The 16392-nt window shown below is 34.0% G+C and overlaps 1 protein-coding gene across 1 annotated transcript; it reads left to right on the top strand.

The window, feature by feature from the left end:
- The first annotated feature begins 7796 nt into the window (after positions 1-7796).
- On the top strand, positions 7797-15665 carry LOC109815903 (polypyrimidine tract-binding protein homolog 3). The gene is made up of 15 exons (XM_020380720.3): positions 7797-7923; positions 8441-8507; positions 10164-10235; positions 10343-10419; positions 10658-10736; positions 11060-11183; positions 11552-11616; positions 11712-11761; positions 11919-11960; positions 12056-12107; positions 12219-12264; positions 12354-12367; positions 12990-13097; positions 13189-13332; positions 15080-15665. Exons 2-15 carry the CDS (start codon positions 8451-8453, stop codon positions 15467-15469), a joined length of 1320 nt encoding a protein of 439 aa, XP_020236309.1. The 5' UTR covers positions 7797-7923; positions 8441-8450; the 3' UTR covers positions 15470-15665.
- The last annotated feature ends 727 nt before the right edge of the window (positions 15666-16392 follow it).

Here is a 16392-nt window from a genome sequence, read left to right as displayed (position 1 = left end):
AAGCACTACTTCAAGCTTTCAAGTTTTATCTGAAACAAAATTAATTAATTATATTTGTCATCATCAAAAAGGGGGAGATTGTTAAGCCAGACGAAGAAACTCCCAACAAGGTTTTGAGTGAGACAAATATAATACATGTTGTTATCTCTAACAAGTGTGTTAGTGTTTCAGAAAAATATTAGAACAGGTAAAATGAAGAACAAGACAAAAGTGCGTCAATCACAATCTAAGGCGAAACATAAGGACTCAGACGGAAGACGGTCAACGACCAAAAAGAAATTCCATAAGAAATTGAAAGTCTGACCATATATAAGTTGACCCGATGAAAGGAAAAGTCAATACGTTAATGACAAATGCTCAGACAAAGGTCGAGGCTTGAGCTACACATAGACTACCAGACGCAGACGAAAATTGTCACGCAACCACCTGAGGAATCAAGTTTCAAAGGACAATTTGAATGTCTTCCACAATCACAAGAGAACACACAAAGTCATCGTAATTGTGAGAAGAAGAGAAGAAAGGAGAAAATCAAGCGCAGAACTAAAAGCATGCATGTGTTAGAAAAAGTATATTACTTTTTCAGACAAGGACAAAACTCCACAGCTATGTGACCTGAAAAGGACAAAAAGGTTCCTAGGTCTCTGCTGAATTTAGACATTGTTGCTACCAAGACAAGAAATACTTCATGCAAGGTCTATCACAGGAAGCAACATTTAATGCAAGAATCTGAGCACTAAATGAGAAGACCAAACTAGTCATAAACTACTATATTTGCTTCAACGAACACTTGCAACGAGCATATTTCACAAGACTATATATAGGTCTTAATATCAAACCTTAAGTTTTTGGTTGTTTGGCCTGAAATGGTGCAAGCGTGAAGAAGAGTGATATCCAGCCCATGATACAACGAAACCAGAGACAGTGCGTAGAGTCAAAAGTACATTAATGTATTCGTCTCAACAAACTACGGAATTTCAAATATGTACATCTTAGCATCAAACCGTATTGAGTGTATAAACATATGTATCCTCTCCTTGAGAGTAACCCAAACACTCAAACCAAACCTGTCTAGCCAACATTATAAAGCCTGAAGAGGCTAGGGAAATAATACTTGTAAAGCCCGGAGGGGTTTGTCAAAGAATACTCACTACTAGCTAGAAGTGGCTGATAAGAGAATACTAGTGTTGGTGAGTGAAGCTGGCGGGCCAGGAGTGGTCGAGAATACTTGGGGAACCAAAAGTGGTTTAAGAATACTAGCGTTGGTGAGTGAAGCCAACGGGCCAAGAGTGGTCGAGAATACTTGGGGAACCAGAAGTGGTTTAAGAATACTAGCGTTGGTGAGTGAAGATAACGGGTCAGGAGTGGTCAAGAATACTAGCGTTGGTGAGTGAAGCCAACGGGCCAAGAGTGGTCGAGAATACTCAGGTCCAAGAGTGGACGACAATACTCAATGTTCTTCATTTTGATATCTAGTGGAACCCTTCAGTTGAAGAGACTAGACGTAGCTCAGTTGAGCAAACCAGTATAAAATGATTGCATTGCTTTTCCTGTTTAAATAGGCTGTTTAAATAGGAACAAATCTTCTTTACTGATTAAATCTTTGTGAAAGACTTCGTCCAATATTTACACATCGTTAAAACCATTTTTCAGACGAAAACGCAATTTCGTTTAACAAATATATTACACTGAAAAGCTTTATTTACTGCTTGTCTTTAAATGAAACTATCTTGAAAAGGAAAGTGTAACAACTTTAATAATTATTATTATAAACCATTTTCCACAGCAATCAATATACCTGTCAGACGCAATGACCTTATGTTAACCAAATTCTGGCTAACTATCTAATTTTTGAAAGTGCATTGGGCGAAGTATATTACTCTTGCAAAAAATGTTTTTCAAAATTCCTTCCTACACATACACACATATTCAACCCCCCATTCTATATGTTTTTCCGCTAACTTCTGTAACGTAAAAGAAAAAAAAATGATGATTCAGTAGCCAGAACGGTTCCAAACTACTCATTTGGCCTTAAAAAAAAGAAGGAGAACGGGCCATTGTGGAAGGAGAACGGGCCGTTCCGGAGGGAGAACGGCCCGCTCCGGATGAGTCCCGGAACGGGCCGTTCTGATTTCAGAACAGGCCATTCTAGGTGTGGATTTTGTGCGTGATTTGGGAGTTCGGAACGGGCCGTTCCGAACTCGGTACGGGCCGTTTTGGGGCAGACCAAAAATCTATAAATAGGGCTTAGGGGCCTTCAGGAAAATGTGAGTTTTTAGAGAGAAGTTTTAGAGAGAAGGTCTCTGGGTCAATGAGTTCCTTTCTCTCCCAAATTTCTCTGTTTGACTCCTTTTCTCCTCTAGACCACTAATGCCTTCTGGCTTTTCTTGAAATTCAGATTTGAAAGCTTGCTTTGGGAGGATTGAAGTTCCGGGTTGAGCTTTGGAAGGGAATTCTATTTCGTCACAGTTGTTGGCTATTCTGAGCCAATCTTCAGGTGAGGGAAACTAGAGTGTAGAATGATTAAGTTGTTGGGTGTGGATTCAGTAGTTGTTAACTTAAGTTGTTCATATGTTGTGTGTTGATAATATGTGATACGTTGTTAAAGTTGCTATACGTGGTAAAACTAAGTTGTTTTCATGTTGTTTATTGTTGAATTATTAATAAGTTGAGATGTATAAGTTGAAGTAGTTTATTGATGTAAAAGTTGTTTAAAGTTGTATAAGTTGCCTATTGTTGAAAGATGTTTATTGTTGTAAGTTGCCTCTTGTTGTAAGATGTCTATAGTTGTATGGTTGTGAGTTGTTGTAAAGTTGTAAGTCGTCTATTGCTATAAAGTTGTAAGTTGTCTATTGCTGTAAAGTTGATGTGATGTCTATTGCTGAAAAGTTGTATGTTGTTTAAGTTGTTATGCTTATTAAGTTGTGAGTTGATTGTGTTGTTCAAGTTGAAAGTTGTTGAGCTGATATATGTTGTTGATTTATAAGCTAATTAAACTGTGATGATAAGTTGTTGATCACTAAGACTAGGAGAGATGTTTTCAAAGTTGCTCATCCCATTGTGTGGAGTGAGATAGTTGTGGTGCTCAGAGAGCCCAATTTGTTGAAAAACCCTCCTTGGGAAGTTGTCCCTTGGAGTGGATGTTGTATTGTTCTCCTCTAGGACTTAGTTGATCCCGTGTGTGGGCAAGGTCGAAGCACACGTGTACAAAGCGACCACAGTATAGGGGTCAGGCCGAGCTATACTGATTACAAGCGGCCAGAAGTTGAGATACATAGTACTAAGGTGATAAGTTGAAAGTTGTTTTAAAGTTGAAAGTTGTTTTAAAGTTGAATCCCTTAGTACTGTGTGGGCGACATGGAAATAGTCGATCCATGTCATGGTTGAATGACCAATTTGAGTAAGGTATCTAGTTAGAGATGCAGTCTTTGACTAGATACTGGAGGGTGCGTGGTACTTGGAGGACAGTGGGTGGGCTAACTCCACATGTGGATTGGTGAAGCTATCCAAGGCCGTGGTAGGCTCATACCCAAACCCTTCTATCCTGACAGTAGTACTGGACCTCCGAGTCTAAGTGGCACACCTGAGAAATCGCCTATTGTTGTCTATACCTGGTTCTCTTCGGAGTTCCTAACGTTGTACTATACCTGACCTGGTGGAGATAGGTCAAACGTTGGATTCGGTAGGGTTTATGCCACCTAGACTGCTCAACCTCAGTGGTTGGAGATCTCTCAGTTGTATATGCGTGACGACGCATTAAATATTAAGTTGTATATTGTTGTTGTTATATTAAAGTTGCTTCTAAGTTGTATGAATGAGTTAGGTTTTTATGTTGAATTGTATAGTTGTTTGTGGTGATGATTGTTATACATTTATTGCATGATTGTTAATATGATGAAGTGTGTGATGTCTTGCTTCATGATTGATTTTGAACTCTAGCTTACCCTCTTGTTTCCATGTGGATGGATTGCGATGATCATACCTTGTATAGGAGTAGGTCAGGGCCAGCTTTGAGTTGAGGTGATCGTTGCGAGACGGGGAGTTTTGATCCTCGTGTTAGAGTTATCACCTTGGGTAGCCGTTTGTGCTTGACCAGCACTAGGAGATAGTATTTTTGGATAACTGTATAAATACCTAATACTTAAAAATTTAATGATTCATATATATTTTTCATGTTTTTGTATTTATAAGCTATCCAACTTTATTATTTATCTTAGTTCACTATTCTTAGTGCGATTCCACTAAGTGTAGGGACCACGGTGGGTCGTTACAACTTCAATAGGTGCCCCGTGCACAATGCAAGGGGATGAGATTTATATCGAAAATTGACCAAATTTTTACCGAAGATTAAATCAAAGATTCAGAGAAAAGTTGCTATTTTTATTAGTTTTAGTTCCTAAACACTTCTCTTCTCTATCTTTTGTATTTCTTGAGTGTTGTGAGGACATTTATAGTGTGAAAAGGTTGCCAAAAAGCGTCTCGACCCCACATTTGAAGAAAATTCTATAAAGCTTGCTTCAGAGGTATTACTATTAACTCTCTCTCTTTTTCTCTCTTTATCATTTCTCTATCTAAATAATCACTATAAATAAATAAGCAATCATATAGACATACTATTTTAAACGTTTAGGGGTTTAAATCCCCCATCTTCACATATAATTATAATGTAAAAGTAACATGTAAATAATCAAAAAGGGGAATAAGATATTCAAATTATTATTCTTTATTATGCTAATTTCATCATATGGTACTGATTTAGGGTGTTGTAGGGTGTCTAATACCTTTCCTACACGTAATCGACCCTCAAACCCAATTTTGGCTATGAAGGCCATTATGGTCATTTTAAAAATCTTTTCTTTTTCCGATGTTTTGAGTAAAACATTAGTGGCGACTTCCTCGAACTCTTTTCTAAAATCATTGAGTAGGGATTAGTTTGATTTACAAGCATTCCCTAACCGATGGGATTTTCAAAACAAAAGTCCAAACCATCTATGGGCTAGACCAAAGTTTTTTGGGTTCTGACAAGTAGTTATATGTGTAAATTGAGGGATATGGAATGTTACTTGCATATTATAGAACACTTTTATCGGTTGAATTGTGTGTTTTGGTGATTTGAAGTGTGACTAAGCTTGTTGTGATGGTAGTGTAAAGGTAATAGTTATATGTGTAAATTGAGGGATATGAAATATTAATTGTGTTATAGAATATTTTTTTTGATTGAATTGTGTGTTTTGGTGATTTGAAGTATGACTCATAATTATGTATTTTTTTCTACGCGTGCTATTTTTGATATGTCATCGGGCTTCACTTGGGACGCATTGGGCATCATTGGGATAGAGAGTAAAGTTTGCTATCGAGGCCTCTCATGCCAGGCATGCGGTGACCCTCATAGGGTGCGAAAGCTCTAGGGGTTCCTTGTGATGCTTCTATCGAGCATGAGTTAACTCTTGCTGAAGCGTGAACAATCTAGATAACTCTTAGTGGTGTTCTCGTCAGGCATGGGCTTGGTCACGCCATGCGCAATCCAAACAAAGACCAATGTGGTCCTCTAGAGGTATCGCGTCAAGCCCAGGATGTGTGTTGTTGAGTATTGTTCTGCCTATGATTCTTTTATTGTTCTTCTATTTAACCCTATGTTGTAACTCTTGTAATATAATGTTGATGTGGATATGAATTGATCTCAATTGATGATTGATGAATATATGAGAGTATGTGATGGGTAATGAGATATGATGAATATGTGAAATTATGGAATCATGTGAATGTAATGCATAGAGTTTGTTTGGCATGCATCATATGCATAAAAAAAATGCTTTTTTAAAGGTATGATATGTAATACATTACTAAGGAAGGTCCCTTATGTAAAAGATTGGGAACCAACCTTGGGGATAACTCGGTTTGGAAGTCTCAATCCTGCCTTTGTGAGCATGGAATGTATCTTACGTGGCTTAACTATCCCGACTAGACCTTATTAATATGTCATTTTAGTGAGAGTACGTTGAGGATGTGACCCGACATGCACTCATAGACTACTTTAGTGTGTTACTAGCGACAATGTAAAAATGTGATGTTTTTATTGGCGTCACATGCATGTTAACATGTAGTCCGTGTCCATTGCATATTGCATTATAATGTATATGTAGTTATTTATTATGCTATTAATGAACCAAGTATGATGATAGGTAGTACTTGTGTATGCTATATTTGATTGTATTTTTTTTTGTTTGACTAGTCGGTTTGTATTCCTACATCATGAGTTAGAATAAGACGTTTCTCACTCCTTTTTCTTTTGTGTTATTTTGTTATGGTTTCTACAAGTGATCATTAGCATGGTCCTGAGGATGTTAGTGATGAGATCTAGTTCTTAACATCTTTCCCTTCATCTTGTTCCTATGTCTCATCACCCATATTGACCATGTTTAATTTTTCTCATGCTTCCTAGAAGGTGCTTTTCCTCTTTAGAACGCTATGTGGAAACCTTAACGTAACTCTCATCATCCATTGACACTTTCTTCAATGAGAAGTTCATTGGGATTCTTTTTAAACTTTTTATTTATTTCAATTTGTATTTATCATATTTATTTACGAATTAATTTTTTAAATAAGTTATCGATAATTAAAAATATTTTGTTATAATACAAATTATTATCATAAATTTAAAATATAATTTATATATTAAAAATATTTATTAATACAAATTTAAATATAATATAATTTATATATTCAAATATAATATTCATTTATATATAATTTATTACAAAAATTAGCTATACTTTAATAAACATTTAACACATGTAATACACATTCTAAAATATTTTTTTATTATATAAAATAAAAATTTATTATATTAATTGCAAAAATTAAATATTAGAATATATATATATATATATATATATATATATATATATATATTAGTGGAAAATAGATGATAATCATATTACCTAAAATTTAAGGAAAATTATACTGTTGGATCATGATATTTAGATTTCAAATTACTGAGATGTTAATGTAGTATTTAAATATGAGTTAATCACCTATATACTGTTAGTGTAAAGTTTTTTACACTAGCAGCCAATCAGAGCTTTTAATAGTGTATTTTTTTTATTTTAATTTAATTAAATGAACAGATAAAAAGACATTATTAACGGCTCTGATTGACCGCCAATGAAAAAAAATTTATACTAACATGTATAGTGTTTAACTCTTTAAATATTTGGGCTTGGAAAAAATAATACACAATATCTTTTTATTGTTAGTTTCATGCGATCCTTAATAACCATAATTACGTTGAAGAATTTAAAAAATATAAAATAATTATATTCTTATATAAATAATTATTTCGAGTGAAAATATTTTTAAGAATTTCTATTTAACAGTAACTTTTTTAAAGCATTTTTCTTTGATTTGACAGTTTTTATTTTTATTTTTAATTTTTAATTTGTTTTTAATTTTTATTGATAATATTAATTTATAAATTAAATTTTAATATTTTAAAAATAAATTATCAATAATTAAAATAATTTTATATTACAATATAAATTATTTATCATAAATTTAAATATAATTTACATATTTAAATATAATATTTGTTTATATATATATGATTTTTAATCATATATAATAACATTTAATAGGTAACATGCATGTCCTAAAATACTAAGTTTACTTGAATTTATATATAAAAAAATAATGAACTGAGTATATAAAAAATACTTTTACTTATTTACTAAAAGCAAAATTACTTTTACCTAAATTTATAGAAAATAAATAATTGAGAAATTAAAAAATAAAATCATTTTTGGCCAGTTCCTATGCTATGCCTATGGGCTTCAAAATACATAGGGCAACAAAATCACGACATCGTTGAAGCACCTCCTCTAGTTAACTTTCTTCTCTCTCTCTCTCTCTTTCACTCACTCTCTCGAGGCAAGTTCGCTTTCTCTTTCTCTCTCTCTATCTGCTTCTGACTGTTACCTTCTCATTTTGTACGATTTGTAGCGTGTGCCTACATCACACGATTTTGATGAACTTTTTGTGCTCTTTATTGAGATTCGGAGATGCCCTTTTGCCGCGTGGCATTTTTTGTTTACCACACTTTGTTATACTCACTCGAAGATTCACCTCTTGAATTGGGTATCTGAGTTTTTCCCGAGTTCGATTGAGTAGGAGATAAAGTTTGAATTTTTCTGCGATTTGCTCTTGGTTTCAGAAAGCCCCAAAATTTATCCATTTGAATCTTGATTTGCTGTGAAATGGGTTTTGCTGAGCAATTGGAATGGATGAATACTTTCTAGCTTTTTATTCTTTTTATGGGTGGGGGGTATTGTTGAGTTTCCAAGTGAGCGTTTTTTTTTTGCGCATGTTCAAATTGGAATTAAAACAAAATAAGATGCAGTGCTATAAATTATGATTTTTATTTCTTTGTTGTTTGTGTTTTGTTTAGGTAATTTGCAATGGCTGAACCTTCCAAGGTCATTCACGTTCGAAATGTGGGGCATGAGATATCTGAAGTAAATAATTTCTCTCTTTCTGTTTTTCTTTTTGCTCTCTGTTTGTGTCGTTTGTACTTGTTACTTGTTTTTGTTTAATTGATCGTGTCATGGATTTACCATGGCTCAGTTGCACTATCTTTAGCTCAGTCATGGCCAGAATGATGGTTCTGTAGTATTTAGTAACTCTTGTCTGGGAAAAAAAGTGACATTTTTAGCTCTTTTTGTAATCTGTTCAACATTTACTATGGATCTTTAGATGTAAGACCATTCCTTTCTTGCTGAACCTTCTATCTTACATAGTGGGTATAAAATATGTAAACAAAGATGGATGGTATAAACTTTTTATTTTTATTTTTATATTCTTCATTAATGGCCATGTTTATAAAAGGAAGCTACAAGGTCATGCCAGTAAAGAAAATTCGGGTAACAGCATATACTTAATTGTAAAGCTTTGCATGGTTTCTTTCAAAATTGTTTTGGATTATTTTGTGAGTTGTCTCTGCCCTCCATATTTTTTCGTATCATTCCGAGACTCAAAGCATAGAGACATGTATATTCTTTTGGGCCACTCTGATTTCTGTCCTATCAAATGGAAGAAGTGTATTTGAGAGGGAATGAAAGAATAAAAATCACGAGGCAAATTAAATCAACACAAATGTGCAACATAACCCCCGGTCCAAAAGGGAAAGGGTTAAGCAGTAAGCACTAAGATTACAAGCCTATCCCTTCACAAAGGGAAAGAGAAACTTCTTAAACATATTTTTTTCCGTGATGATTAAAAATTATGACATTTGTTTTAGGACTACAGTGAAGGGTTAGATAGAATTATAGTTTGTTAGTGAGCCAGTGACACAAATAAATAGGGGGACTGAAGGGGAGAAAAGGATTCAGATCATTTCATTTGTTGATTGAGCATTAGCTCTTTGTGAAAAGGAGAAATCCTTTGTGAAGGGGAAACTCTTGGAGGAGATATTTATCTTCTATTTTGTGTTTTCATCTGATGAAATAAAATCTTTCTTTTCTTTCTCTTTATAATTCTTTGTTCCTAACAACTTGTCTACTAAACCTTCATTCATTCCTATCAATATCCCCGAAACAAATTTACAGATTTCTTTAAATTCTTAGGATAGGCTTAGTATTTTCTAAATATTACAGACACTTATGACTTATCAGTAGGGAAATGCAGAAGCAACTGCACATTGGTTAATGGTTATAGAAATTGTGTACCTAATGCTCTGAAACCATTGGAATTTATTAGTATTTAGTACTGATGCGTTGAGTTCTATAGTCTAAATGAAACCAATGAAACAGTACTGTAGATTCTGAATGAAGCCAATGAAACAGTATTGAAAACCAATGAGTACTATACGTGTTCCTGTGGTATTGGAATCTACTAGTACTGATCTGTTGACTGCTAAAGTTCAGATGAAAGGAAACTGTATTCTTTTGAGAGGGCTTCAGATGTTAGGTCAACAAAATTGGAAAAAGAAAAACATTTGTTTGAGAATAGGGGATATGAAAGAACGATTAAAATATCAGGTGGGGAGGGTTCCTCTCAAAGATGACATGGGCTGAATACCAAAGATGAGCTGAATGAAAAATTCTTTTCCACTTTCTGCTTTGAGTTTTCAAAATTCTTCAGTGATTTATAAATTGTAACTCATCTGGTTGCAGAATGATTTGCTTCAGCTATTTCAGCCTTTTGGAGTCATAACAAAGCTTGTGATGTTGCGTGCCAAAAATCAGGTTTTCTTCATGCTTAACAAAACTGTCTGCTTTCCTCAGATTCTTAGCATTCAAGACTGAATCATTTTATCGTTTTCTTTTACTTATAAAATCTATTGCCCTTTCAGGCTCTTCTTCAAATGCAAGATATTCCTTCTGCAGTTAATGCTTTACAATTTTATGCAAATGTTCAGCCAAGCATAAGGTTTTTATGAATAGATTTTATTTTTTCTTTTAAAATTTTTATGTGATTTTCTTGAATACTATATTTATAACTTGATCCTGCATATCTTGTTTAGAGATTTGTAAAGCACTATTAATTCCCGTTGAAGTCAAGAAATCATTATTCTTTACGTTGTTATGTAATGTTTTATTCTAGGTGGAGAAATATTTATGTCCAGAAATCATTATTCTTTACATTGTTATTTATTGTTTTATTCTAGGGGGAGAAATGTTTATGTCCAGTTTTCCTCACATCAAGAACTAACTACAATGGATCAAAATCAAGCACGAGAAGATGAGGTTGGTATTTCGTGTTATTTTTGCTGAATAGGAAAATTATATGCCTCAACTTGTTTGTTGTGGTAAGAACAGAAAATTGACCAGCTCTTTATGTTTTAAAAATATGCATTTATTATTTTTTATGTAATGTTTTCTTCCCTATAATATTTATATTGTTCTTAGACTTTCATTACAATAGGTTTAGTGTTATATTCTTTTATTCTGTAGTTTTCTTTCTCTTTATCACGGACTTCTCTATTTATTCTCCTTTCTCTATCTCTCTTCTCTTTCTCTATGCTGTCTGCTGTCTGCTGTCTGCTGTTGGCAACTCTCTGGATGCACAGCCAAATCGAATTCTCTTAGTTACAGTTCATCACATGCTGTATCCTATAACAGCGGATGTGCTACATCAAGTATTTTCTCCCCATGGATATGTGGAAAAGATTGTAACATTTCAGAAGTCAGCTGGTCAGATTCTCTCAGATTTCTTCCTCTCTCTTTCTTTTCCTATTAAGATTCTTTTTTTGTCTCTTGGACGGGCAATTGAGGATATATTTGGTTCATGTAATAATTTATTTTAAAATATAGAAATATTTTCTTTTGTAGTTAAATAGGAAAATGATTTCTTTGATACTAATGAAATTCTTTTTCTGGTTTTCCAGTGTCATGGAATGTTTCATTCTTTTTCAACACTATACATATGCCCGGTGATTAGATACTAGGAGTGAGGAATCATCACTGCATTTTTTTATGGATGAAAACTATATTTATATTATCAGTGCATGTTTAGAGTGTGTTCTATTATTTGTTTCATCCTATATTTAAAAACTGTGTAGGCTTTCAGGCTCTCATCCAGTATCAATCCCGTCAAAGTGCTGTTACTGCCAGAAGTACTCTTCAGGTTGTTTTACTTTACTGGAGCTTGGGGCACTACTTGGTTTGTTAATTCTGATATTATTTTTCTGATATGACCATTGTACATCTGGCAATTTCTAGGGACGCAATATTTATGACGGTTGTTGTCAGCTGGACATTCAGTTCTCAAAGTAGGTTAAATTTATCTAAGTAATTTCATCCTATAATGCTTTCTGGGTTTAGAACTTATGCTATGCTTTGGTGCTGATCAATCTTGTATCCCCCATCTACCTGTCATTGCATTTTATTTATTTATTTTGGTTTGACATTAATTCATGTTGATTGCAGCCTTGATGAACTTCAAGTGAACTATAATAATGATCGTTCAAGGTGATTCAATTGATTCTATATTTTTATTTTTTAACTTAGTATCTTTTATATCACTGTAGTAATTTGTCACTAAGTTTATTCCTCATGTTCACCAGGGACTTCACAAACCCAAATTTGCCTACAGAGCAGAAAGGTCGATCTTCACAAGTATGTTCTCTGTGATTCGTGTCTTTATGTATTTATAAATCAAATCTTCTTGTTCTTTGTCAAGTCCTTTCTAATACTTCTTCTTTCTGTCCTTTGTCTTCTATGAAATAGCCGGGATATGGTGATGCAGGACCCATGTATTCTGGAGCCAGGGCAGGTGCTAAATATTTTAATTTGCTTTGGTTTGTTTCTTTGGTTTTCTATTGCTTTCTGTCATATAACTAAATTGTGATTTTCTTTTTACAGGTGGATTCTCACAGGTGGGTTTTTTCAAGCCAAGTTGGAGTCTCATTTGCTATGATTGATACACAGTTGAATATATGAGGAAGTTATTGACTTATTATCAATTTACATCGTATGAAAAGTAGCGCTATAATGTCTTGTGGATTAGTGGTTGATTTCTCTTCATTCGCTTTATTATATACCTATTTTAAATATGAATGTGGAAATGTGCTTTACTTGGTTTGCATATTTGTACCCAACTAAATGTGGGAATTAGAGTATGCTGACTTGAGCAAAATAATTTAATGGTGGGGCTTTATATTTTATATACGTTTTTTTTTTTTAATGGAGTTTCATTGGGAAAGAGGAATTTGTTGGGCTTTCTGCTTTGTAAACTGCTTTGAGTTTTCTTCCATTTTGTGATAAATGATAATCATTATATTATGAACCCATTGCTTCGACTTTTCAGTTTATAAATTGACTAAAGACATGCATGTAAATGAACTATTTCCCATTTATATTTAATGTATGTTTGGCTTATCTTAGTTTTTAGGAAAAAATCAGTTTTTATTTTAAGCTCTTGGTAGATTTTGATTATAAGCCATTCCGACACATAATATGCTAAATCAAACATTATTATTATTTTGTTTTGAATTTTAGATGGCCAATGCTGCAGCAATTGCAGCTGCCTTTGGAGGAGGTTTGCCTCCTGGCATAACTGGAACAAATGAAAGGTGTACAATTCTTGTCGCAAATCTCAATCCTGATGTAAGTACATTGCCTTGAACTTTCTGATTTTTTTCCTAGAAATTTCTCTCCTTTTTTATAAATATATTTGACTTGAATTTCTTTCTTTCAGAGAATAGATGAGGATAAACTGTTCAACTTGTTCTCCATTTATGGGAACATTGTCAGAATTAAACTTCTCCGAAATAAGCCAGATCATGCACTTATCCAGATGGGTGATGGTTTCCAAGCTGAATTGGCGGTACACTTTCTGAAGGTTTGTTTCTTGTAAACCTTTCTGGTTATATATCTTTATACTTGCTCTTGTGATATCTTTACTGACGGGAAAAGTTATTGTTGTTTGTTTTAATTGTGCCTGGAGATAATCACTGTATTTATTATTGTTGTAAGATGTTATGGTTATTAGTCTTTTCTTATTGCTAGTGAAGCATTGGTCAAGTACTACTAGTACTTGACCTGAATGTTAGTATAAATAAGAATACTAGGTTATGTTGCTAGAACACATTTCTTCTATCAACTATACTTCCATTGTGCTACTGTTGTCCATCTTTCTCTATCTTTCCCTTTTATTGAATTTAGAGGAGGAAGAGATGAATAGAGAGATGGATATTGTTAGAGAGAAATCCTGAATGGAAATACTTGTTATATAGGTTCTGCATATCATCCATATATGTAGTCTCATGGTAGACATAGTGGAGAGTGAAGGCCATTACTAGGCTAATATAAGTAAGTTGAACTTTCTAGACAATAGACACTAATGCCGATGAGTACTAAATGCATTTGAACATGAGATGCATGAACATACTATTTCTTAAGTACATTAAATATCATTATTTCCACTGTCTAACCTTAAAACTTCCATTTGGTATTAGACTGTTCCCCTTGAGAGGGCATGTTCTTTCCTTTGACATGAGTTCATTAACTAATTAACACGGCCAACATCAAAATGTAGTTAAACAAGCATTGCTCATACCCAGGCCCTGAAATCCAATTCTCTATGTCCAGAATCATTGGATTTACCCAAATCACTTATTGGTGGCCAAACAATCAAGAACATTGAGCAAATATATGATATAAAAAACAAACCAAGATCCATTAATTGAAAAATAAGAGAATTCCAAGAGAGTCAAGCTTTGTGTTTGGTATCCAAAGAATCCCTTTGATAAGAGTTTATAAATCATAAGATTAACAAACAAAATCCCTAAATCAAGATACATCCTCAAACCAAGAAATACTAGGGAAAGGTGCAAATGTAGTGTCTTCAAGCTTGATCTTCATTCCCTAGGTTTCGATCTCTTCAATCTTGGTGTTTCTCTCTGTAGGATGACCTTTTTAACTTGGACCCTCTCTCACTTTCTCCCCGATGGACCTGAAAATGAATGATCCCCCAATGGACTTCAAATTTAGAAATAAAACTAAATGGGCTTGCTATTGTGGGTGCTAAGCTAAGCTATTATGCATGTTCTTGTTGCCTTTGTGTGCTGTATGTAACTAGGCAGAAATCAAAAGATTTATTTTATAAATATAATGAGATGATATTTTTTATTTTATGTCTGTTTATAAAGACTGTGCACAGTTAAAAAGTGTTTGCCCAATATTTTTTGGTTTATCAATATTTATTTGTTTGAATGATTGGAAATGATCTCTGTTTTTAAACGGTGGTATGAATTGTGTCATTGATAAAGGTTATGGTTGTAATATCTTAATGAGCCGATATTATTTAATGCAAAATTTGAATAAGCTAAATGATAATGCTGCTCCCATGAGAAAGTAGAAGAAAATGAAGAATTGTTTCGTTAAGATTGGATTGAGATGATTTGATGGTGTAGGTGCATATTACACCAAATTCATGATGAACCCTTTAGTTATCTACAAAGCGTGTGTTTAATTCTTATATTTATTCTACTTGTATTATCATGGTGCCCTGCAAATTAATCATTATGTATTTTTTCTGCTCTAGTTTTGAGCTGGTGTCACTAAAACCCTTTCAATTTGAAATACAGGGAGCCATGTTGTTTGGCAAGCGGTTGGAGGTCAACTATTCAAAGCATGCAAACATTACACAAGGTGCTGATACACATGAGTATGCCAATTCAAATCTCAATCGATTCAATCGTAATGCTGCTAAGAACTACCGATACTGCTGCTCTCCAACGAAGATGATCCACTTGTCCACTCTCCCACAAGACATAACTGAAGAGGAGATCGTGAGCCTCTTGGAGGAGCATGGTACCATTGTCAACAGCAAGGTCTTTGAGATGAATGGTAAAAAACAGGCTCTTGTTCAGTTTGAGACCGAGGAGCAGGCTACCGAAGCCCTTGTGTGCAAGCATGCAAGTCCACTTTCTGGATCGGTGGTTCGCATCTCCTTCTCCCAGTTGCAGAATATATGAGAATTTGATAACTGAAGGGAAACAGTTTTATGGTTGCTACTTGCTAAGCATATTAGGGTCAAGGAATTCTAAATTTGGGAAGGATAATTTTTATGCAGATAATGTCACCTTCATTGTCATTGTAATGGTCTCTTTGCTTGCTAATTTACTGATAAAACCTGCACTACTTTTTCTCTTTGAATCATTTATCTTCTCATCTCCATTGCCTCTGCTAGATGTTTAGGTTGCTAACGTAATGTAGTGGGGCAAGCTTTATGATTGCAGATGGATGAGGTCTTGAAGAACATAGAAAAGGGGGAGGGAAATTGCTTACTATTATTACCTTCTTCAGAGTTGAGGGAGGGATTGCCTTATGGTTTTTATAATGATTGTTGTATATGTTCTGTAATTCAGGCTAAGTAGGCCGTTCTGTTGTATTCTCTATCCATATCAATTTTCTTGTCCAACTAAGGAAAAAAGCTACATTTTTGGTTTTGGTGTATTTATTCCTATCTGTGCTCTTTGTTCCAGCTACTAGCAGTGTGTATGGATTTGCTTCTAATATTCACGTTTTCACATCAAATCATATAAAAGACATAGAAGCAACTTTGTTACCTGATGTTGGTTTGGTGCTGCAAAACGTGTATCAAAACATGTTCTACATGTCTGTCTCTTCTACACTTATATCTCCTACCCTTATCTTCCTTTTCTTTCTTCCTTGCATGGTTTAGGGTTTAGGGTTTATTATTTTTTCTCCTTGAGATTCCCACCCTGTATTCCTTCCAATCCATAAACAGTTACAGGAAGTTGAACCTTCAAGAAATGGAGAACAGCGCAATTGGTAAAGAAAGGGACCTTGCACTTTTTTAAAAAATAATTATATTATTGGTATGAAATATTTATTAATTTTATTTATGGCTAATTTTTGTTGGATAACTTAATTA

The sequence above is a fragment of the Cajanus cajan genome, chromosome 1 (genome assembly GCF_000230855.2).
Source record: "Cajanus cajan strain Asha chromosome 1, NIPB_CcT2T_4, whole genome shotgun sequence".
NCBI lineage: Eukaryota > Viridiplantae > Streptophyta > Magnoliopsida > Fabales > Fabaceae > Cajanus > Cajanus cajan.
This window is presented reverse-complemented; position numbering and strand designations above follow the sequence as displayed.

Bases quoted from the DNA above. Each gene is read 5' to 3' on its own strand.
- LOC109815903 (XM_020380720.3), top strand. From the start codon at position 8,451: ATGGCTGAACCTTCCAAGGTCATTCACGTTCGAAATGTGGGGCATGAG. The intron at 11,762-11,918 runs GTAGGTTAAATT...TGTTGATTGCAG, and splicing joins CTGGACATTCAGTTCTCAAA to CCTTGATGAACTTCAAGTGA. The intron at 13,333-15,079 runs GTTTGTTTCTTG...TTTGAAATACAG, and splicing joins TGGCGGTACACTTTCTGAAG to GGAGCCATGTTGTTTGGCAA.